The sequence below is a fragment of the Festucalex cinctus genome, chromosome 9, assembly GCF_051991245.1.
Source record: "Festucalex cinctus isolate MCC-2025b chromosome 9, RoL_Fcin_1.0, whole genome shotgun sequence".
In the NCBI taxonomy this organism is placed as follows: Eukaryota; Metazoa; Chordata; class Actinopteri; order Syngnathiformes; family Syngnathidae; genus Festucalex; species Festucalex cinctus.
In genome coordinates, this window is record NC_135419.1 from 1,174,717 (window position 1) to 1,193,475 (window position 18,759).

Here is an 18,759-nt window from a genome sequence, read left to right on the forward strand (position 1 = left end):
TCACTTGTTTTTCCCTCTTTCTTACTCTTCCGGATGATATTTTTGCCAACTATCACAATCACAGACAGATTGTTTCTCACAAAAAATATTTTTCCCTTGCTTAACTTCCAGTTTGCAGAGATATTTGTTTACGCTCCCTGATCAAAACGAAATAATTTGTATTCATATATGATGATGATGATGATGATGATGGTTTGCTTTAATCCAGTCGAGAAAGAAGGGTGGCGCTTCGTTTCATTCAATAGACTCTTTCGGCGGTAACATTGTTAAAGCATCAAATCATGTGATCCATGTTGTCCTTTGCAGCTTGATTACGCTTTTTCTGTGATCCCGTCTGTGGTTAGTAGTTTATAGTTATGTGATGTACAACTACGTATTCTGCATCATAATGAAAGGCGTGACTAACGTTCTTGTCAACTCTTGTTTTTAATTACGCCGGGTCGTGTGCAAGCTTTGCTCAGCTACTGCATAATCAGCAATGAATCCTTGAGTTTGGCTGATTGCATCTCATAAAAAGTGAGAGGCATTTGCTCCCGCCCCATAGCAAAGGCTGCTGGCATTAAATAAGCACGGGCCCAAATTATAGTGTTTGATCTTGTGAGTAACATTTGGAAACGGTTATGTTGCTGACTTGTTCATTTTGTTGCCTGAGTCAAGCGCCAAACAAATGTATCTAAATAGGCCTTTTTTGTTTTTGTTTGTTTTCAAAACATCATTAACTATAGCAAAAATTAGAGATTTTTGAGACCACTTTTTTTTCAGACCGATACCGATTCTCAGACCCTCAGTACTCGCCGATACCAACTGCCAATACCAGTAGTACATTTTAACAAATAATAATAAAAAAAAAAAGTCACTAAAAGATATTTTTAACCAAATATATTTCCTTTAATTTTGACAAAAAAAATAAAAAATAGCACAGTTTCTCTTCAATAGTCTTAGCTCAAAATAAAACACAAAAATGCTCTTTGAGTTTAAGATTGACAATTTTGAAGTATTTCCAAACCGGTGAAGTTTTGGTGAAAAACTGCTGCAAGCTATAGCGCCACTTACAGGCAAGGAGGACTCACTTAACGTCTTCCCCCCCTGCCGTCGCTCGCTTGTGCTCGTCTGCGTCACGAGTACTCGAGTACTTGGAAAAAAAAGGCCGATACCGATACCGATACCGATACCTGGTATCGGTACTCGCCCATCCCTAGTAAAAAATTATACAGTTGTGTTTTTGAAATGCTATTTAAAAGGTTTTAAACCACATTCCATGATTTGGCGGAGCAATAACTGGAGTATTTGATTTTTTTATTTTTTTCATACTGTATAAAGCTCCAGAATGATTTCTTATATTGCATTGATTTTGATTAGAAATATTACAATGCTTTCATCCTAGCTTAGTGTCTGTTGTTTTTAAGTTTCAGATTTATTTATTTATTTATTTAGAGAAATTTAGGTAAAAACGAACTTGAATATGCACTTTAATGTAACGCGCCCTCTTGTTCGCTCACTGACACAAACTAATTGGACGAAGCGCATTCTTGAGAAATGACATGCTTTCCTTAGACGTATGCCAGATTTCCTGCATGATTTCATTTAGAATTCTTGTAATCCTCGGCTCTATTAAACAGAAGACAACTGTACATCACTCGACGCTATCTGTCCGCACCTGTCTTGCGTACACGCACGCGCACGTATGTCAGTCATCAGCTCATCATAATAATGAGCACGGACGCTTCCAAGCCTTCTACAAGACCTGGAATTCATTTTGCCTAATACAAACAAATGCAAACTTAGAAATGCATGTGCAGAAGAAGAAGTGGGTGTGGTGTCACAGGTGTGAATAACAAAGCCAGTGTGAGAATCTTAATCCCTGAAGTCAAGTGAGGAGGTGTTTCGGTTTTCGGATTCCCTGCTTGGTAGTTTGCCAGTTTAGGTTCTGAATGAACATATCCGAGTGCTGGACACAAAAAAAAGAAAGGGGAAAGTTGCACCTTTCTTTGCCTGATTTATGCACACTCATGGCCAACAACGAGGCACTCAAAACGGTCACACTAATGGACTGAGCCGAAGGAGTGACACATTTTCTGAGTATTGGCATAAACACATGTGGCTAGCTAGCTAACTACATGTCACAGTTGCGTGGATAAACGAGCTCAAGCGTTAAAAACTAGCGCATCTTGATTTCCGTAGTTTTACGTAATTCGACTGTACCGCAATTGACTCGTGAATCGTATTCTAGTGTACTGAATATACAGGTGAGCCATTTGAGGTGATGAGATTCTGCATCCTGTTTTGACAAGTGTTCTCCGCGGCTGTTATTTGAGCACGTGTGGATTCTGAAGAAGTGTGTGCCTCAACATTTTTTCCCGTCATCCATCTCCAAATATTTTTGTTTTGATAATATACTGTATGGCGATATCATATGTTTATTGTGATCATGACCGCTGGAAGTTCAGCGTACAGTCATGTTTTTCCATCTTAAACAGTTTATGTATAGGGACTTCCAGCCCCAGTCAAAACTCTCTTTCTATGGAGTGTTCACTTGAAAGTCGGTGAATCTACCCAACATTTTTGGTCCCTTATAAACATCATCATCATTGTTCAACATGTATGTCATGGACTGGTGCAAAAAATATGCAGGAGATAAGAAAAATATTGTATGTTAAGTGTTGTAAATTGTCCTCCAAATTCATTTTTGTGCCTTTAACTTATCACTGTTAATGTTTACATGTATTTTTTTGGTGTCAGAAACATCCTGAACATAGAAAAAACAACAACAACAAAAAACATCATATGTGTAATTTAGCCTAAATATGAATGTGAAAGCTTATATCCAGTGAAACCGCCTCCACTGCGGATTTTGGCTTTGTGGTCCCGGTATTTGTTGGATTTGGATCGGTAGATTTCACTGCAGCCTTCGTGTATTCGTGCACGTGAAATTTCTACCATGTCACCTTAGAGGCTTCCGTAGAATAGCAAGTCAACATTTTGTAATTGATGAACTTTGACTGTTTCCTCTGTAACGTCTGGATATGTAAAGCATCCAATTCAACGTAGCACTCCTGTTTAGCCACAGGCTAATGTTCATACAGGAGTGAGAGAAACACGCATGCAAAAATTCCGACATGGAAAATTGAACAAGTCAACACACATTCGGGCTAACATCGCTTGCATCGTGTTGGAAGGTTGCAGCTTCAACTCTCGACGTTCATCTTCCGTAGCCTTGAGTTCATGTTTGTGACCAAGATGGTTCAACAATGTTTCATACAGAATCAATCAAATCACAGTATGCGTAAGAGTTCATTTAAGGATTTTAATGTTTCCCTCGTCACAATGTCATACCTGGCAGACATAATAAATCATCTTATAGCTTTGTAGCTGCGCTTGTCGACCTCATGAGCACATCTGCTCTTCTCATCTTACATCCATTCAAGTCACGCAGTTTTACGAGTGAAAAGAACGTGAAGAGTGTCGTTAAAACACAGAAATAAAGGCTTATCTTGACATCCATAATTATTACATAAATGTGCTAAGTCCTTTAAAAAAAAAAAGACACGTCTTCTAATTTCTTACGTTTTATTTACTGCCTTTTACAATTTTAATGATCTGCTACTGTACTCAAAAGGTTTTAGATGCATGTTCCCCACTACCAGAAAATAAAAAAATCATAAAACCCTGCAGAGACATGCTGTCATATGCAAGTGATTTATACACTAATCCTTTTATAATCCCAACAAGAAAAGAGTCACACTGAAATCCATTACTGGCACTTTAATTTTGTCACAGGCAAAAAATATTTTTTATAACTGTCAAGTGCAAACATATGAGTCATGAATTAATCTTATTATCTCACATTGCACTTTTATTTGATTCTGATATTATGAGATTTTGTGGCTTTCACTTTATTATCATGACAGCCCATTCACATAAACACTTCAAACGTTTATTTGTTCATGCTACTGAATGAGATGCGTCCAAACTTTCAAGTCAAACTCAGGCCAAAAAGGACCAATCAAAAATAAGTTTCTTTGGTCCCGGTATTGTGGCAATGGAAGTTAGTAGCAGGAAATATTTTCCATCCCCTGCGACTTGAGTTGACGTGCGGCTGTTCAGTTTTATTTTGGTGCATCAATAAATTCTCAAATGTTTCCACATACTCCCTGCAATGTGTTCACATACATTGCTGTCCGGCACACTGAATTAGTATTTCCATGTACGATTAAGATGCCCTACTATGGAAGTGGACATTGAACGCACCTCAAATTTATAAAAATGAAAGAAAAAAAAGTGAAATGTGTGTTCTTCATGTCCATATTAAATGAAAACAAATGAAGAAATGATTAGCTCGCGTTCAGTCTGGCCACGCTACATTGCCTATGATTCTTAGACTCCATTTATATACAGTACGGTAATATTTAATAATAATATTCATTATAAATTTCATTTTTAATTGTTTTATTGTATGAATTGATATGACAACTGTGTGATTTGAGATGCATTACCGTGGACATCGAGTGGTTCTTTGAGTTAAGAGTTTGATTCATTCCTTGACTACGCTCGTTGCTCAAAACACTTGTATCTCAAATCATGTTCATCATTGAAATAAAATCCGTTGCAGACCTGCTCCCCAAAAACTGAAATGCATTTTTAAATTAATGAATGATAAGTTACACTCTATATTATACTTTAAAAAAAAACATTCAATAATAACATAATTAATGGAATGAAACCTTTTTTTCCCCCACACTTTATGATTAAATTTAATGCACTGTGCACATCATTCTGGTGTGCACGCCTTGGCCACCTGGGGGCAGTATAAGACAGACAGACATCGAAAGAGGAGACTTCTCAGCAGTAATATTAGTCACTCTGCAGAGAAATACAAAATATACACCTGTGAGTATTGTTATATTCTCTGTATGTATGTGTGCAAAAAAAAAAAATCAGATGCTAAAATATTTATATTTCCCTGATATTTGAGGGTGAGCATCAAAGATAAGGGCTAAGCTTTGTGGCTGTTTGAAAAACAAGTGAAGTTGAATTCAAAATTGTTTGAAGAATATTTCAAATTGTGACAAACTGCTGCTTGTTGTGAATCAAACGGAGTCGCTGCCACCACACAGCACTCATGCAAACAAACACTCATACCTCATAACACTTGTAAGTTGGGTCACTCTTATCTCAAGGTGCTCAGAAATACTGCCCTATTTTTTCAACATTTTCATCAGTTATTAATTAAACAATTACATCTTTTGTTGACATGTATGTATGTAATCAAATATTTTGAAGGTTTAGCCCTCAAGTTTTTGTTTTTACAAGCGCATGACACCCAAAAAACAGAAATTATTTTATTATTAGTGCATTATTATGTCCAATCAGAAGGCTCGCCATTTAGGGACTGAACGTACACAACGCAACAATTTGGACATGCAGCAGCGAGAGAAAAATGAATCAGTGCTTGAATCTGAACGTACAGTCCAAAAACCTTTGATGACATGTTTTTATTGAAGAATTCTAACACAGGCTAGCAAGTAAATCAGAACAGAAAAGGAAAGACTCTCTAAATGTCTGCAAACAACAGCATGCAACTTGATGGCGAGCATCTAGGTGGCACACTTGGACTTGTTGATGGTGTTTTGAGCAGACTTGGAGCCCAAAGACACTTTGCAGGTGTAAGGGACGTCCGCGTTCCAGTCGGACGTCTCCACGGTCAAATAGCTGCTGATTTTGTAAGTGCGGTCCGCTTGTCGCACGGCGGGGCCGGTCGCGACGGCGTCGCTCGTCCGAAGGCCGCGAGCGAGCCACGTGACGTCTGCATATGGGGACGACTGAGTGGCCACGCAGACCAGGGTGGCCTTTGTGGACTGGAGCTCGTCGCTGGCCGGGGGGAAGACTGTCACCACGGGGGCGGGGAGGTCAGCGCCTGGGGGGTGGAGTCAAGCCGTTCAGAAAAGGCGTGCATGGACGGATGCATGGATGGATGGATGCATGGATGGATGCATGGATGGATGCATGGATGGATGCATGCATGGATGGATGCATGCATGGACGGATGCATGGATGGATGCATGGATGGATGGATGCATGGATGGATGGATGGATGCATGGATGGATGGATGGACGGATGCATGGATGGATGGACGGATGCATGGACGGATGCATGGATGGATGCATGGACGGATGCATGGATGGATGCATGCATGGATGCATGGATGGATGCATGGATGGATGGATGGATGGATGCATGGACGGATGCATGGATGGATGGATGCATGGACGGATGCATGGATGGATGCATGCATGGATGCATGGATGGATGCATGGATGGATGGATGGATGGATGCATGGACGGATGCATGGATGGATGCATGGATGGATGCATGGATGGATGCATGGACGGATGGATGCATGGATGGATGCATGGATGCATGGATGGATGCATGGATGGATGCATGGATGGATGCATGGATGGATGGATGCATGGATGGATGGATGGATGGATGCATGGACGGATGCATGGATGGATGGATGCATGGATGGATGCATGGATGGATGCATGGATGGATGGATGCATGGATGGATGCATGGACGGATGCATGGATGGATGGATGGATGCATGGACGGATGCATGGACGGATGCATGGACGGATGGATGCATGGATGGATGCATGGATGGATGCATGGATGGATGCATGGATGGATGGATGCATGGATGGATGCATGGATGGATGGATGGATGCATGGACGGATGGATGGAAGGTTTGCAAGTCAAGGCCGAAAGCTCAAAGGTGCAGGCACTGAATTATACTGAGAGATTTTTGTCGTGTTTTTACTCAGTCAGAAAATGAGAAAGAAAATTCAAATTAAAGACCTAAAAAAAAAAATCTGTCACAATAAATATTAAATAAATGAAGAAATGAAAATAATAATATAGTCATCATAAAAAAAAATTAATATAATATAAATAAACACAGTAACAAAATATATTACATAAATAAATATTTGTTACTGTAACATAATAGTCTTCATGGTTAAAAAATAAATATTTGTTATTGTAACATAATAGTCTTCATGGTTAAAAAATAAATAAGTAAATGTAGTTATCTCATAAAAATATATTGGAAAATTTGATTATTGTTTTTATCGCAAAGGAAACATACTAAAATGAAAATTGTCAAATTAAAAAACAAAACAAAATTTAGAATAATCCATGCATTATTGTCTACCTCAGAAGTAAACACACTAATAATATAAAAATATATCGATTTTTATATCAGTGTGAGATTAGATAAGATTGATTAAGACAAGGTGACCTTCAACTGTCAAATACAGAAAAAAATAGTGACCGTTCAAATGTAAAATAAAAGATGGAATTAAAGGAATGAACATTATTTGTTCAAATATATTCAAGGGAAAATGAGTAGATTTGGAAATCGTACGAATTGGAAGGACTTACTTGTCACGAGCAGCTTGCTTCCTCCTCCGAATACCACAATGATTCAGTTTGTGTTCACAGCCGTACAAAAACGGATGAGACTCGTGTTGGGCCTCTTTGGACATTTGTTTTTCATCCCAAATACTTTGGGCTGCCAATATTTACTCCTGTTTCTCCATTTGTAAGTTAGTGGAAGTCAACCAATCAGTCGAGTGGTCACCCTGCTGGAAACGGCCTTTTAGATGTGGAAACAATCACTCATTGAGGCTTCTGAAAATGCTCCATGGGATTTCCATGTTCAATGTAGATTCTGCATCTGGATCCGATCCGGACAAGTTCATACAGTTTTTCATTACTGGCACATTCAACAAACGTATTTTCATTTGAATGGAAGCATCAATCCGTCCTGGACCAGAACTCAGCTGACCTTTGCTAATGGAAGCAGAGAACACTCTGGACTGCAGACCTTGACAGGCCCAGAACTGTTGGAAAAGTCCGACATGTGGCTCAGATGCAGAAGTAAGAACGGGCAGTTTGTGTCACGCAATAAATCACTGTGATACGGTTTCGCTAGCAGAGCTGTCCCATGTGCTACAGGAATACTCAGCAGAATCTCCTGCTTCTGCATGTTTTAGGATTAACTGGTAATTTGTATTGGATGACGTTTTTGCATCAAAACGACTTGAGGAGAATCCTGCTCCATAGCTAGGTGAGGAGGACGAATGGTGATGAAACAGAATAAACTGAGGAGCGTCTCCGGGAATTTGTTTATAAAAAGAAACCGCATAGTTATCATCCCTCTGAATGTCGCAGTTGAAAACGACTTGTTGTTGTCCTACAGGAACTGTCATCACCGCCGGCGTTTGGGTCAACACCTTGGCTGCGTCAACATCTGTCAAAAGAAGAAAACAATCAACAACAAGCTGACACACACAAAAAAAAATGTGAACACGGAGGAGAAACGCCCGAGATGGTCTCACAAGTCAGAGCGCCGATGAGAAGGAAAACGGTCCCCAACATGATGACGAAGCGTCAGGATGACAATGCTGGTCTGCTCGAAAGGCTTGCAGCTTTTAAAAGCGCCAAAGAGGAAGTCGTTGAGGCTTTGACACGTCAGTCGTTCATCCAGCTGTGCATTTGGTACGTGTCGATTTGCTTCTTGACCTTAACACCAACATTAGAACATCACAATTATAGAAACCACAAATAAGATACAAAACACAAGATAACAGCATGCAAATGTACAAGCAATATTTATAAGGACAAAAACATTCAAGTCATTCGAGACATTGATTCTGATTTGTTAAAGAAATTCATTTCATTTAAATTTACTGGAAAGTGAAATCATAGAATTGCTTCTCAATACTTTACATATGTTGGACGATCATTAAACGTGCAAAGACTGAGAACGATAGTTCAGGAATGTGGAGGTACAGCGTTTAAACTCGTTTTATAGATTTGGCCATTTGTTTTCATCATTCAAATTTGGCAGGATTTTTAGCAATACTCTTCTCTGTGGTGTGTCAAATTTGCAAGACTTTTTTTTCTCTCTCTCTCTAAATGGTCAATCAACACATATATCGACTGAACAGATTATTTGTGCACATACTTGAAAGGCAATAATCTTGATTTTTTTTTTGTGTGTCGTATTGATTCTTTCTTCCTGATTTTTAAGACTATTCATTGTAAATTGTGCAAAAGAAGATCCAGCAAAGGGCAGTTGAGGGAGCTGTTGCTTGTCAACTCAGAATTTTTTTTTTTTTTTTTTTGCCAACGCTATTCAAACCTGCAACAATAACATGAGCATCTGAAAGCAAGCTTCCCTGTCTTTGACTGCTATTACATGTCTAGATATTTGTTCATATACATCCTATTCCGTGTCCTCGTCTGCACACCAGAATGTTCTCCTGCGTCTGTGAGTTCCATTTCTACTTGTTGCCGCAACGATGGCGGGCCAGCAGAGGTGCAGTCCGAGTGAGATGGTGATGGCGTGATTTGACAGAAGTGAAACTCCATTTGCATGGAAAAGGGCCTGCAGGTGCATCCTGGGACGGCCGAGAGCGGAGACTCGCTTTCTGGTGCCTCACTCATCTTATCGCAACACTTTTTTTCAAAGACGAAAATCAAATCAAACACCTTCACTTGTTCACATCTCATCATACAGTATTCATAATCATGATCACATAATGTATTCACTGCAAGGCCACATTTACTTACTGTATTTATCGTACATTCTTAAATTAGAGAAATTTGAAGATAAGACTCAATCACTCCAGCAAGAATAAATATTCTTGACTGCACAGGCATAAATAAATCCAGCAATTGTATATTGTATGCAATGTGCCTTAAAATGGATGCTAATAAGTGAACATTGCTTTATCTGAACCAGTTGTCCTGTCATCTTTGTATTCATGTAAATAAAAAATTAGGTTGATTCAAAGTAATATTGGGTTCATTTCTGATTTAAGAATGTATACTGTGCGTAAATGTGGCCTTGCACTGAATACATTATGTGATCATGATTATGAATACTGTATGATGAGATGTGAACAAGTGAAGGTGTTTGATTAGATTTTCGTCTTTGAAAAAAAGTGTTGCGATAAGATGAGTGAGGCACCAGAAAGCGAGTCTCCGCTCTCGGCCGTCCCAGGATGCACCTGCAGGCCCTTTTCCATGCAAATGGAGTTCCACTTCTGTCAAATCACGCCATCACCATCTCACTCGGACTGCACCTCTGCTGGCCCGCCATCGTTGCGGCAACAAGTAGAAATGGAACTCACAGACGCAGGAGAACATTCTGGTGTGCAGACAAGGACACGGAATATGATGTATATGAACAAATATCTAGACATGTAATAGCAGTCAAAGACAGGGAAGCTTGCTTTCAGATGCTCATGTTATTGTTGCAGGTTTGAATAGCGTTGGCAAAAAAAAAAAAAAAAAAATTCTGAGTTGACAAGCAACAGCTCCCTCAACTGCCCTTTGCTGGATCTTCTTTTGCACAATTTACAATGAATAGTCTTAAAAATCAGGAAGAAAGAATCAATACGACACACAAAAAAAAAATCAAGATTATTGCCTTTCAAGTATGTGCACAAATAATCTGTTCAGTCGATATATGTGTTGATTGACCATTTAGAGAGAGAGAGAGAAAAAAGTCTTGCAAATTTGACACACCACAGAGAAGAGTATTGTTAAAAATCCTGCCAAATTTGAATGATGAAAACAAATGGCCAAATCTATAAAACGAGTTTAAACGCTGTACCTCCACATTCCTGAACTATCGTTCTCAGTCTTTGCACGTTTAATGATCGTCCAACATATGTAAAGTATTGAGAAGCAATTCTATGATTTCACTTTCCAGTAAATTTAAATGAAATGAATTTCTTTAACAAATCAGAATCAATGTCTCGAATGACTTGAATGTTTTTGTCCTTATAAATATTGCTTGTACATTTGCATGCTGTTATCTTGTGTTTTGTATCTTATTTGTGGTTTCTATAATTGTGATGTTCTAATGTTGGTGTTAAGGTCAAGAAGCAAATCGACACGTACCAAATGCACAGCTGGATGAACGACTGACGTGTCAAAGCCTCAACGACTTCCTCTTTGGCGCTTTTAAAAGCTGCAAGCCTTTCGAGCAGACCAGCATTGTCATCCTGACGCTTCGTCATCATGTTGGGGACCGTTTTCCTTCTCATCGGCGCTCTGACTTGTGAGACCATCTCGGGCGTTTCTCCTCCGTGTTCACATTTTTTTTTGTGTGTGTCAGCTTGTTGTTGATTGTTTTCTTCTTTTGACAGATGTTGACGCAGCCAAGGTGTTGACCCAAACGCCGGCGGTGATGACAGTTCCTGTAGGACAACAACAAGTCGTTTTCAACTGCGACATTCAGAGGGATGATAACTATGCGGTTTCTTTTTATAAACAAATTCCCGGAGACGCTCCTCAGTTTATTCTGTTTCATCACCATTCGTCCTCCTCACCTAGCTATGGAGTAGGATTCTCCTCAAGTCGTTTTGATGCTAAAACGTCCTCCAGTACAAATTACCAGTTAATCCTAAAACATGCAGAAGCAGGAGATTCTGCTGAGTATTCCTGTAGCACATGGGACAGCTCTGCTAGCGAAACCGTATCACAGTGATTTATTGCGTGACACAAACTGCCCGTTCTTACTTCTGCATCTGAGCCACATGTCGGACTTTTCCAACAGTTCTGGGCCTGTCAAGGTCTGCAGTCCCGAGTGTTCTCTGCTTCCATTAGCAAAGGTCAGCTGAGTTCTGGTCCAGGACGGATTGATGCTTCCATTCAAATGAAAATACGTTTGTTGAATGTGCCAGTAATGAAAAACTGTATGAACTTGTCCAGATCGGATCCAGATGCAGAATCTACATTGAACATGGAAATCCCATGGAGCATTTTCAGAAGCCTCAATGAGTGATTGTTTCCACATCTAAAAGGCCGTTTCCAGCAGGGTGACCACTCGACTGATTGGTTGACTTCCACTAACTTACAAATGGAGAAACAGGAGTAAATATTGGCAGCCCAAAGTATTTGGGATGAAAAACAAATGTCCAAAGAGGCCCAACACGAGTCTCATCCGTTTTTGTACGGCTGTGAACACAAACTGAATCATTGTGGTATTCGGAGGAGGAAGCAAGCTGCTCGTGACAAGTAAGTCCTTCCAATTCGTACGATTTCCAAATCTACTCATTTCCCCTTGAATATATTTGAACAAATAATGTTCATTCCTTTAATTCCATCTTTTATTTTACATTTGAACGGTCACTATTTTTTTCTGTATTTGACAGTTGAAGGTCACCTTGTCTTAATCAATCTTATCTAATCTCACACTGATATAAAAATCAATATATTTTTATATTATTAGTGTGTTTACTTCTGAGGTAGACAATAATGCATGGATTATTCTAAATTTTGTTGTTTTTTTTAATTCGACAATTTTCATTTTTGTGTGTTTCCTTTGCGATAAAAACAATAATCAAATTTTCCAATATATTTTTATGAGATAACTACATTTACTTATTTATTTTTTAACCATGAAGACTATTATGTTACAATAACAAATATTTATTTAATATATTTTGTTACTGTGTTTCATTTCTTCATTTATTTAATATTTATTGTGACACATTTTTTTTTTAGGTCTTTAATTTGAATTTTCTTTCTCATTTTCTGACTGAGTAAAAACACGACAAAAATCTCTCAGTATAATTCAGTGCCTGCACCTTTGAGCTTTCGGCCTTGACTTGCAAACCTTCCATCCATCCATCCATCCATCCATCCATCCATGCATCCATCCATGCATCCGTCCATGCATCCATCCATCCATCCATGCATCCATCCATGCATCCGTCCATGCATCCATCCATGCATCCGTCCATGCATCCATCCATCCATCCATCCATCCATCCATCCATGCATCCATCCATCCATGCATCCGTCCATGCACGCCTTTTCTGAACGGCTTGACTCCACCCCCCAGGCGCTGACCTCCCCGCCCCCGTGGTGACAGTCTTCCCCCCGGCCAGCGACGAGCTCCAGTCCACAAAGGCCACCCTGGTCTGCGTGGCCACTCAGTCGTCCCCATATGCAGACGTCACGTGGCTCGCTCGCGGCCTTCGGACGAGCGACGCCGTCGCGACCGGCCCCGCCGTGCGACAAGCGGACCGCACTTACAAAATCAGCAGCTATTTGACCGTGGAGACGTCCGACTGGAACGCGGACGTCCCTTACACCTGCAAAGTGTCTTTGGGCTCCAAGTCTGCTCAAAACACCATCAACAAGTCCAAGTGTGCCACCTAGATGCTCGCCATCAAGTTGCATGCTGTTGTTTGCAGACATTTAGAGAGTCTTTCCTTTTCTGTTCTGATTTACTTGCTAGCCTGTGTTAGAATTCTTCAATAAAAACGTGTCATCAAAGGTTTTTGGACTACGTTCAGATTCAAGCACTGATTCATTTTTCTCTCACTGTCTGCTGCATGTCCAAATTGTTGTGTTGTGTACGATCAGTTACCTAAAATTGCAAACCCACAAATATAGTTTATATATGAGGTGTATTTTTCAGGCATTATCATGATTCTTACTTGGACAGGCGACATAATTTTTCTTTCCCAGGTCGGAAGGTGATTGACTGATACATAAGGGAGGGCTGACAAAATAATGTATAAATACATTTGAGAAAATCAAATACTGTACCGGTAAATACTGGAGGCAGTGGAGGGCCCTTTGGGGCTATATTTCTGTTGGGGCTATAGCACCCTCTAGCGTTGGTGTAGCTGCAGCGCCCGCCGCCATTCCTGGACAACTTGTACGCAAGTTAAAAAAAATAAAAAATCAAAAATAAAGTTCAAGAGTATTATTTGGATCAGACGTGAACCGGTACAATTGCAGAAATGAAATGAAATCTTCTTTTGATTGCATTGTGAGGGTTGTATGTGCGAGTTCGTTGATGTATTGTATCGGAAATTCATGCACATGCGCGATTGGCAATTGTACGTGTGTTTGAAGTGGGATTCTCCACATGAGTTTAATTGTACGTTTTCTTTTATTGTGATGTGTTAATTTACTGTTGAAATAAGATGTAAAGAATAAGGGGTAGGATTAGATAAGTTGTTAACGTCGTCCTACTCCCTTTGGACATGTAAACCATTTCTAATGATTGTTATGAGTTTTTTCTTTTTCTTTCTCTCAATTTTTACCTGCTATTTGTTTATCTTTATATGTTATGTTTACATGTTCAATAAACTTCAAACTTCAAGTACATTTAATTTCGGAGGCTGTACTTTTACTTAAGTGCATGCTTTGAATAAGTATTTCGAATTTTAAGTCTTAAAAAACAATATCTGGTCTCTACATTAATAGGTCCTTTCACCAGCTTCGTGTAAACAACAATAATAATAATAATAATAATAATAATAAAAATTATTATTATTATTATTATTATTATTATTATTATTATTATTATTATTATTATTATTATTATTATTCCTTTGGAACGTCTCCGCGGCCCCGCCCTTCTCTGTCGTGGTTGTCGCTGCCTGATGACGTCACCCATTCTGTTTTGTACCATGGCAGCGGCTACCTATGCTAACTGAAGACAAAATGCCGTTTTTCTAACACTTAAGGCGACCACAATTCTAGAAAAACAACGCGTCTCTCAGAATGACAAACAGGACGTCGTATTTTTATGACCCTGACGTGGGCAACTTTCATTATGGTGAGTAACGAAGGTTGTGCAGCCGAGCGGGCCTACGGATGCTCATTCATAACTTTCGTCAATGTTTAGGTTTTGTGTATATCTTAGTTTCTCTTTAGTATTTAATCACGATATGTTTTTTTTTTTTTTTTTTTTTTTTAAATATGTGAAATCCAACTGACGATATTTTTCAAGCTAAGCACCGAGCTAGGTCCAAAAGTAGAATCACATCCCAAACCCTGTTGGCCTCCAGCTTGAAGCTTTAACCATTTCAAATTTTACACACGATATGACTGAAACGTTATTTATATATATCTATTTTTTTTCTGATATAAGGTGCTGGTCATCCTATGAAGCCTCACCGATTGTCCCTCACTCACAGCCTGGTGCTGCACTATGGACTTTATAAGAAAATGATGGTGAGGTCAACACACTACTAACAATCAACAACATATGACACCAGTTGCTTTTGATCACGTGGTCGAGCGACATGTGTTTATCTGCGGGAGGATAAGCTGTGCAAGTAGTTTTTATTTATTTTTGATACCCATCTCCTTGTATGTGCTCAGATGAGTGCCAAAATGTTGACAGAGAATAATGCCAAGGAATAGTTGACAACTTTGTTAATTTGAGCGAAAACAGCATTGCCAGGCTGGATAGTGGTTAGCGCAGGAAAGCTACCTATAAAACTGCATGCAATGAAGCTATCGTACGTTGATATTTTTGCAGGTGTTTAAGCCGTACAAAGCGTCGCAGCACGACATGTGTCGCTTCCATTCCGAAGACTACATCGACTTCCTGCAGAAGGTCAGCCCCAACAACATGCAGGGCTTCACCAAGAGCCTCAACACGTTCAACGTGGGAGATGACTGGTGAGTGGTCACACCTCAACATTCACGTGTCGAGCCATTCGCGTTCTATAATCGCTCCTCATGAAGTTTGCCGGTGATCGCAGTGGAGTTATTCAATTATCGAGGTTGTCGTGTTGTGTTTGTGTGTCTCAGTCCGGTCTTTCCAGGTCTGTTTGAGTTCTGCTCCAGATATACGGGGGCGTCGTTGCAGGGCGCCACTCAACTCAATCACAAGGTAACACACACACAATTTAAAAAAAAAAAATATCATTCATAAAGTGGTTTGTGTTTCCCAGATTTGTGACATAGCAATCAACTGGGCCGGAGGATTACACCACGCCAAGAAGTTTGAGGTCAGAAGATGTTATGTGATTAATCTAAAAATGAATACAAAGCGTAAGTGCTCGTACAACAAGATTCCTTGTTACGTATCGTGTTGTGTTTGCAGGCGTCGGGATTTTGCTACGTCAACGACATCGTCATCAGTATACTGGAGCTTCTCAAGTGAGCCGACGCACAAGCTGATGTTATTTACGTCGCTCTACTGTACGCTTCCTGTTTTGCGTTTCAGGTACCACCCGAGGGTCCTGTACATCGACATCGACATTCACCACGGCGACGGCGTGCAAGAAGCCTTCTACCTTACGGACCGCGTCATGACCGTGTCCTTCCACAAATATGGGAATTATTTTTTCCCTGGGACAGGTGAGCTCCAGATTTTCAGCACGTTTCTGTGAGTCAAAAAAAAAAAAAAAAAAAAATTACACTTGAAATCTTGTGCTCGTTTCTCCGTGTTTTGTCCAAGGTGACATGTATGAGGTCGGAGCTGAGAGCGGACGCTACTACTGCCTCAATGTTCCTCTCAGGGACGGCATTGATGACCAGAGTGAGTTAGCCCCGCCCACTGGTGTCAACAAATCAGACTGTGAATGTGTATTTTATGTCTGGTAGGCTACAGGCAGCTTTTCCAGCCAGTTATTAAGCAGGTGGTGGATTTTTATCAGCCCACTTGCATTGTCCTGCAGGTACCACAAACACTTGTGCAGAAAAAATAAATAAAAAATACACGTTAACCCTTCAACTTATCATGTAATGATTTTTGATTTGAAATGTTTCAGTGTGGCGCAGACTCTCTGGGCTGTGACAGGCTGGGCTGCTTTAACCTCAGCATACGAGGACACGGGTTTGTATTAGTTAGCGCTAGGGCTGCACAATATATCGCAAAAATATTAATATCGCGATATTGGCCTATGCAGTAAAGCATATCGCAAAGACGTGCAATAAGTTTGATACGGAATTTTCACTACTGCACTCTCTGAAACAAATCCCCTCCTCACCCCCTCTTTTTATTTGGTTTCCACGCCCCTCGTTCCATCCCTAATAATGCAAATACAAAACATAGTTGGAACACAAATGTACTTAACGAAAACGTGCACTGTCATCCAATAGTTGAATATTATCGAGAGGTAATTACAATTAATTAAGAATACATTGAGTTTGATTATTTTACAATTTTTTCATTTAAAATGTAATTTTTTCATGAGATCATAAGTGTCATTTCTTTAGGTACATGTTAAATATCGCAATAATATCAGTATAGCTATATTCAGCAACTATATTGCATGTTTTTCCAATATTGTGCAGCCATAGTTGCCGCAGCTCTTTGTATTCTGTTTTTGTTGAAGTTGATTTATTTAATTTTTTTTTTCGTGCAGCGAGTGTGTCGAGTTTGTGAAGAGCTTCAAGATTCCCCTTTTGGTCCTGGGAGGAGGCGGATACACAGTTAGGAACGTGGCTCGATGCTGGTAAGTTTGATCCATGTGGCACGTGAACAATCTTTTTTTTTTTTTTAAATCCATTTTATATTTTCTTCAACTGCATTATAGGACATTTGAGACGTCTCTCTTATTGGATGAATCTATCAGCGACGAGCTGCCTTACAGTGGTGAGTTACTGCATCCAAATTACATTTTGATGTTTTTTTTTTTTTAGTGCTGCCATCTAGTGGACAACCCACGTCACCACTCCTTTTAACATCATGTCAAACGTTTCCTTCCCAGAGTACTTTGAGTACTTTGCTCCAGACTTCACGCTGCATCCTGACGTCAGCACCAGGATAGAAAACCAGAACTCGCGACAGGTGACGATCCGAAAACGGTTCGTCGTCAGCGACCATCCCGAAGCGCGCGACGACGTTTTTCTCGGTTGCAGTATTTGGAGCAGATCCGCCAGACGGTGTTCGAGAACTTGAAGATGCTGAACCACGCCCCCAGCGTCCAGATCCACGACGTCCCCTCGGACATGCTGAGCTACGAACGCGCCGATGAGGCCGACCCGGACGAGAGAGGCGGCGAGGAAAATTACACACGGTCGGTCGGGAACGCGCTTCAACTGTGACATCGACGAGTATCGCTTGGGAGAATGTTTATTAAATACATATTTGAAGTCTTAATTCCTGATGTGACTTCTCCACAGGCCAGAAGCAGCTAACGAGTTCTACGATGGCGACCACGACAACGATAAAGAAAGCGATGTGGAAATTTGATCTGCCGGCAGGACTTGAACTAGCTGTGAAGCCTGCTGCCTTTTTTTGTTTTTTTTTTTTACTTCACTGACAATTATGATGGACACAAAACATCTGGATATTTAAAAACAATATAGTTGCAATGTTTTCTATACAACATATACAGTATATTCACAAGAACGTTTGTCATTTGCTCATCATAGTTTTTAAATGTCTCTTTTGTGATCTTGTTTTTGTTCATTATTGATAGTCACATGCGATGCTTCACTTTTCTTTTTGGAAAGTTGTAGCACAACTTTTACAATCAGCAGCTGCTGTTGAAAACGCTGATCTAGTTCATATTTTGCTATTTTAACCTTTCCACAGTTAATTATCTATATATTACCTTTGGCACAATGGCGATCTAAATTTCTTATGAAATATGAAGTAAGATGCCTGGCTCACTAAAACTTCACATTTACAATCATGGAAATGGAAACATTTGTTCTTCAATTTGTTACTGGAATCTACAAGTGAGCATGTCACTGTATAATACACAAATACAGTATTGTATATGTCAGGACAGCAGGTGTGCAGCAGTTTAGTAAGTCAGTGATCTCATTTTGTAGTTAGCTTTTTTTCCGTCAGGTTCTTGTGCTTTTGATATTTTTTTTTTTTAAAATAAAACATTCAATCTCTACATCCTCTCCTCGCCGTGGCATCAGAGTCACCTTGCATCAATTACTTCCTGATCACTGATCAA

At 39.8% G+C, this 18,759-nt stretch overlaps 3 protein-coding genes across 3 annotated transcripts; 2 read left to right on the forward strand and 1 right to left on the reverse strand.

The window, feature by feature from the left end:
- Nucleotides 1–5,462: 5,462 nt before the first annotated feature.
- On the reverse strand, nt 5,463–8,475 carry LOC144025659 (immunoglobulin lambda-1 light chain-like). The gene is made up of 4 exons (XM_077531927.1): nt 8,407–8,475; nt 7,986–8,318; nt 7,448–7,477; nt 5,463–5,914 (listed from the first exon to the last, which is right to left on the reverse strand). Exons 1-4 carry the CDS (start codon nt 8,444–8,446, stop codon nt 5,595–5,597), a joined length of 723 nt encoding a protein of 240 aa, XP_077388053.1. The 5' UTR covers nt 8,447–8,475; the 3' UTR covers nt 5,463–5,594.
- A 2,597-nt stretch (nt 8,476–11,072) lies between these two features.
- On the forward strand, nt 11,073–13,366 carry LOC144025661 (immunoglobulin lambda-1 light chain-like). Its single transcript, XM_077531929.1, has 4 exons — nt 11,073–11,141; nt 11,230–11,558; nt 12,067–12,100; nt 12,930–13,366. Exons 1-4 carry the CDS (start codon nt 11,102–11,104, stop codon nt 13,247–13,249), a joined length of 723 nt encoding a protein of 240 aa, XP_077388055.1. The 5' UTR covers nt 11,073–11,101; the 3' UTR covers nt 13,250–13,366.
- Nucleotides 13,367–14,479: 1,113 nt separating this feature from the next.
- Nucleotides 14,480–18,696, forward strand: hdac3 (histone deacetylase 3). Its single transcript, XM_077532647.1, has 15 exons — nt 14,480–14,663; nt 14,979–15,061; nt 15,372–15,514; nt 15,647–15,728; nt 15,790–15,846; nt 15,942–15,997; nt 16,065–16,198; nt 16,299–16,379; nt 16,445–16,518; nt 16,612–16,676; nt 17,209–17,298; nt 17,380–17,438; nt 17,554–17,633; nt 17,705–17,862; nt 17,969–18,696. Exons 1-15 carry the CDS (start codon nt 14,609–14,611, stop codon nt 18,036–18,038), a joined length of 1,287 nt encoding a protein of 428 aa, XP_077388773.1. The 5' UTR covers nt 14,480–14,608; the 3' UTR covers nt 18,039–18,696.
- The last annotated feature ends 63 nt before the right edge of the window (nt 18,697–18,759 follow it).